We start from the raw sequence: 5,269 nt of genomic DNA, 5'->3' as shown, positions 1-5,269 counted from the left end.
CTGACAAACACACACACGTTAAGTCCAGCCCTCCTCTGACGTCACGCTTTTTCCGGGTTTCTTAAAAGTGCTTTTTAATAAACCTGCTGCACAAAACACAACTAAAGCAACTCCCGCACGTTGAACCGCATCTGCGTGATGAGTTCAGGGACCATCTGGATTTATCACGTTTAATCTGTGGCGTTCCGTCGTGAAACGCGTTGGGTGGGTGTGAGTTCTCACCACAGAAACACTATTTATTTGGTTCATGTTTTAATTCTCAGATCAACGTCTTTCTTTCTCCAAAACACAGAAAACCAACAGAAAACATCGAGTTTAACGTTTGTAACAGAAAAGTGAACGGAAGCCCAGCAGGACAAAAATAAAATCAACCTCAAAAGTTTAAATCTGTGAAAATAGTTTAATGAGCGTTCACATTTACGTATAATAGATAATAAATATAATTATTCAACAACTGTATCGTAACTCTATGTGTTCTCCATGTGCTCACAGGGAGTATGTGACGTCATTAAAGTGATCATGACGTGCTGATGAAGCTTTTTAACTCTTCACCTCTCTTCAGTGAAGTGTAGCGACGCTGCCCCCGGCGGCGTCCAGCGGAACTGCAGCTAAAAGCCTTTCCTTCTCACTGTGGCTGAGAGCTGCTTTAGATGTTCAGGACTAACGAGTTAAAATCACATGGGTCACAAGTGAAGCATGTGTGGAGTATGTGTAAAATAAAATATAAATCCATCCAGTTTGTCTGAGCCTGAAGGTCAAACTGAGGTCAGAACTGGTTCCTGTTCCTGTCTGTCTCTGAGACACAAACCTGAACTGGTCTCAACATGTTGGGAAACAAAGACAGACCAGATCTGTGTCACCATCAGACTGGTGTCAGAGCTCTAGCATCCGTCCGTCATACATCATCCATCCATCACCCACCATCCAGCTGTCTGTCTTTCTATCACATAATCTCTTTCCTAGTGAACTGATCACCGTGATGCCTTCACGGTCTGTCCTTCTGCTCTGTTTGAACTGTCTGGTTTTTGGTGTGTGGGGGGTGGTTCTGTTGTTACACGGCTCCATCGTGACAAACAGCCCACAGATCTCAGGACAAAGAGCTCTTTGATAACCTGTACTTAGACTTCTGCTCGTCACAACAGTCGTTTGTTCCAGAAACAAACTTTAAGTCTGTTTATGACGTAAAGACTCGATCATATTTATTAAGAATACAAAAATAAATCTAAAACTCACAGATTTATTCATTCACATTTTTACATGTCTTCCATGTCTTCAAATGTCCTATCTAGGATAATTTAAAACAATAATCTGTTCTCCTTCATCGCTGCGTGAATCGGAGAGCTGCGCCAGAAAGCAGGGTAAATGGCGTAAATCTGCGCCACTTACGTAAATGCGTCAAACGCGCAGAGCGCGCCCACGGGGCGCAGGGGGTGCACATTGAGTAACTACACGTTTGTTTTTCATGAGAAACTTGGCTCCTCGTCAGGATCGTATTTATCTCTGATAGGAGACCCCCCCGCCCCGCAAGTCAAACCGCACAAGGTTTCAGACTTCAGGGGATTTTCAAAATAAAATCCTTGGCTGTGTTAAAACCATGAGGCCACTTCAAGAATGTTTTCTGGAGCACCTTTAAACTTATAGTTTCCAGGTCTGAACAGTCCCCCCCCCCCCACACACACACACACACAGCGGAGTGAGGTTTAGTCAGTGTTTACTGTTGTTTTCTCTGTGCGTTAAATTATAGCTGTAATAATAACCTGAATGAGGTCACTAATCCTGTAAAGCTGTTGTTCTGTGTCCCTCCCCATTCCACTCTGCCCTGATTTCCTCTCATTTATTCACTGTTAGATAAAATCAAGGCTTTAATGCTGCCCTCAACAGAAACTACCTCCCAGGGGGCATCATGATAATTACCCCAATAGCCCTCGCGTAAAGGTTCTGCCCTTCAGTGGTGCTTTTTAACACAAAAAACACTGCAGTCAATGTAGAGGCAACAGAGGTGTTATGTAGCCGGTCTGGGGGCCCCGGTGCCTGGGGGGGGGGGGGGGGGGGTCTGGGACGTTTGATGTAAATCCAGTCTTTGAAGGAGGCCCGATCCACCACCAACAGGGTTTAACTTTAATCTATTACACATGGATTCAGGGAAAATACAACTTTAAACGTAATTATGACAACCACGTGACAGTTCTGTATCTATATAAAATAATATAAAATAAATACAGTATATATAATGATATAAGAAATAATAAAGAATCCAGACAGAAAAAAATGAAAATACCCTGATCGACTCGTTTGTAGTCAAAATATCCAGTGGAGGCAGCAGAATGTTTTAAACGGTATTTAACGGGTATTTAACGGGTATTTAACGGGTATTTAACGGGTTTTTAACGGTATTTAACGAGCCGTTGACTTTTACTTTGAAGGAGCCCCGCGGTACTTCCGGGTTAACGGCCGCCGTTACCGTCGGTTTGACGCGGCTCCGCACCGTGAAGGCTCGCGCGGAGGGCGACGCCGCAGAAACGCGTTTGCGTTCTGCAGCCGTGACGCGTCCGGTACCGAGCGGAGCGGATCCCGGAGGGGGGGCTGCGAACCCTCGACCCGTCACCGACGCCACCGGAGGGGGGGGCGGAGAGAACATGTCGAACCGAAAGCACCGGGACAACCAGGAGATCTGCGCCCGGAAGGTGCGGGAGCTGGCCCAGTCCGGGGTCAACCGGCACTGCTTCGAGTGCGCGCAGCCCGGCGTGACGTACACTGACGTCACCGTGGGCAGCTTCGTGTGCACGTCGTGCTCCGGAATGCTGTGAGTACACACCCGGTTGTTGCGTAACGGGGAGGACCGTGTCCGGTGCAGCGGAGGGGAGGCCCGGATTGCACTGGGTGGGGGGGTTAAAGCTTCACGCAGTGCCCCCCCTCTCTGCGTGTCTCCCAGCGGCTCCGTGACGTCAGAGCGCTGGTTAGTCGTTGGTTCCGGTTCGTTTCGTGATGATGCAGGTTTGACCCCCCCCCCCCCCATCAGGGCTCTAGACCAGTACGCGCGCTTGTCCGCGTGATGTCACGCGCACGTTTGGGTCCCAACGCTGGGGGGGGGGGGTTCTCTGTGCTGTTGCGCAATCTGATACACTGTCCCACTTTGCCCCCCCCCGTTTGACAGTGATCCTGGTCGTCATCTCCAGTGTTTCCCACCTGTTCTGCCCCCCCACACACACACCTACACACACACACACCTGTAACCTTACCTCCGTGTCTCCCCCTGTCCCAGGAGAGGCCTGAACCCCCCCCACAGAGTCAAGTCCATCTCCATGACAACCTTCTCCCAACAGGAAGTGGAATTCCTCCAAAACCATGGCAACGAGGTGAGTGACATCACCATGGCTCCTCCCCCAGGAGAGGAAGATGTGTTGTGTGTGTGTGTGTGTGTGTGTGTGTGTGTTTAAAGGTCCCACATTCTTCTGATTACACGGTGTTTTAAATGTCTCCCCCAAACTGATCCGCGTCTCAATGTCTTTGATTGAATATTGATTACATTTCTCCCTCCTTGAAAAGCTCCGTGTTCAGGGGGCGTGGCTCTCGGACCCCTGACAGATAATCCCTGGTGATTTCTGTGAGCTGAGTGTGAAGCTGCTTCCAGCCCAACGTGACTCCGTTGTTCACTACTAAACACGACATGGGTGATCCTAGTGAACATCACCAGGAATGTGAAACACACTGTTTGAATGTGACAAAAATCAGTGGAGACGACAGGTGTGTACAGGTGTTTACAGGTGTGTACAGGTGTTTACAGGTGTGTACAGGTGTTTACAGGTGTGTACAGGTGTGTACAGGTGTTTACAGGTGTGTACAGGTGTGTACAGGTGTTTACAGGTGTGTACAGGTGTTTACAGGTGTGTACAGGTGTTTACAGGTGTTTACAGGTGTGTACAGGTGTGTACAGGTGTTTACAGGTGTGTACAGGTGTTTACAGGTGTGTACAGGTGTTTACAGGTGTGTACAGGTGTGTACAGGTGTTTAGAGGTGTGTACAGGTGTTTACAGGTGTGTACAGGTGTTTACAGGTGTGTACAGGTGTTTAGAGGTGTGTACAGGTGTGTACAGACAGGAAGTACTTAAAGCTGGATTTGTGTCTGGATTATGTCACACCAGGGATTATGTTGACTGGAGACAGGGAATCTCTGAAAATAAAGGCTGAGGGTGTGTGAGTGAGCAGAGTGGACACACACACACACACACACACACACACACACACACACACACACACACACACACACACACACACGACTGCAGCAGAGCTAACTAACTAGTTAGCCAAATGCTAGCTGACTTCAACAGTTTGTGATGAACTCTGAGCTAGGACATTAGCACACAATGCTACCACAGCCTGAACTAACCCCCCCCCTCGGGCGTGGCCACGTCCTTAGGCCATGTCAACCAATCAATATTGTCAATCACTCTGTCCAATCACAGAGCGGATTTGTGACGTAACAAATACACTCCAGCAAAATGGGATGGTTCTGATCCGGTCCGTGAAGAGTTTGTTACCAGATCCTAGGAATCAGTTGGGTCAGGGGGGCACTACGTATATGTAGAGACCTGACAAAGTGTGTGTGTGTGTGTGTGTGTGTGTGTGTGTGTGTGTGTGTGTGTGTGTGTGTGTGTGTGTGTGTGTGTGTGTGTGTGCAGGTGGGCAGGAGGACCTGGCTGTGTGTGTTCGACCCCCCCACTGACGGCTGCCCCGACATGAAGGACTGTCAGAAGTTCAAGGAGTTCCTGCAGGACAAATACGAGAAGAAGAAGTGGTAGGAGCTAGCATTGCTAGTTAGCACTGCTAGCACCGCTAGTTAGCGCTGCTAGCACCGCTAGTTAGTGCTGCTAGAATGGAGGTGGGGGGCCGATTCGTTCCACTCCTGGGGGGGTCAAGTGACTGAACCTTAATGCTGCGTCTTTCAGGCACTTTTCCAAAAGCAAGAGCCGGAGGGAGGCCGAGGGTCCGTGGAGCCCGGGGGGCCAGCAGGCGTCCCACGGCCCCCCCCACAACCTGCCCCCCACCGCCCGGCCTTCCAGACCCCTGGTGAGAGTCGGGAGACCAGTGAGAAGTGGGGCCGACGGGGGGCCGGGTGAGGTGGGGAGGGGTCCAGGTGCCCCCCCCATATCAGCTGCAGCTGAAGGTCTCACCCGTCCTGCCTCTGTCCCCCCCCCCCCCCTGCAGTCCCAGCTGCCCTCGTGGGACCGGGCCCCCACCATCTCCCCTGCCGACCTGCGGACGGACGCGT

At 50.3% G+C, this 5,269-nt stretch overlaps 1 protein-coding gene across 2 annotated transcripts in view; it reads left to right on the top strand.

Moving 5' to 3' along the window:
- The first annotated feature begins 2,455 nt into the window (after positions 1-2,455).
- The window catches only part of agfg2 (ArfGAP with FG repeats 2), an 11,690-nt gene continuing 8,876 nt past the window's right edge, over positions 2,456-5,269 (top strand). For both annotated transcript variants that reach the window (XM_068307779.1, XM_068307778.1), the window contains exons 1-5: positions 2,456-2,803; positions 3,263-3,356; positions 4,680-4,795; positions 4,947-5,067; positions 5,206-5,269. The exon at positions 5,206-5,269 is cut by the window's right edge and continues 51 nt beyond it. In XM_068307779.1, the coding sequence (XP_068163880.1) occupies positions 2,637-2,803; positions 3,263-3,356; positions 4,680-4,795; positions 4,947-5,067; positions 5,206-5,269 (562 nt within the window). In that variant the 5' untranslated portion in view covers positions 2,456-2,636. The remainder of the gene's footprint in view (positions 2,804-3,262; positions 3,357-4,679; positions 4,796-4,946; positions 5,068-5,205) is intronic.

Source organism: Antennarius striatus, chromosome 23, assembly GCF_040054535.1.
Source record: "Antennarius striatus isolate MH-2024 chromosome 23, ASM4005453v1, whole genome shotgun sequence".
NCBI classification, from domain to species: domain Eukaryota; kingdom Metazoa; phylum Chordata; class Actinopteri; order Lophiiformes; family Antennariidae; genus Antennarius; species Antennarius striatus.
This window is presented reverse-complemented; position numbering and strand designations above follow the sequence as displayed.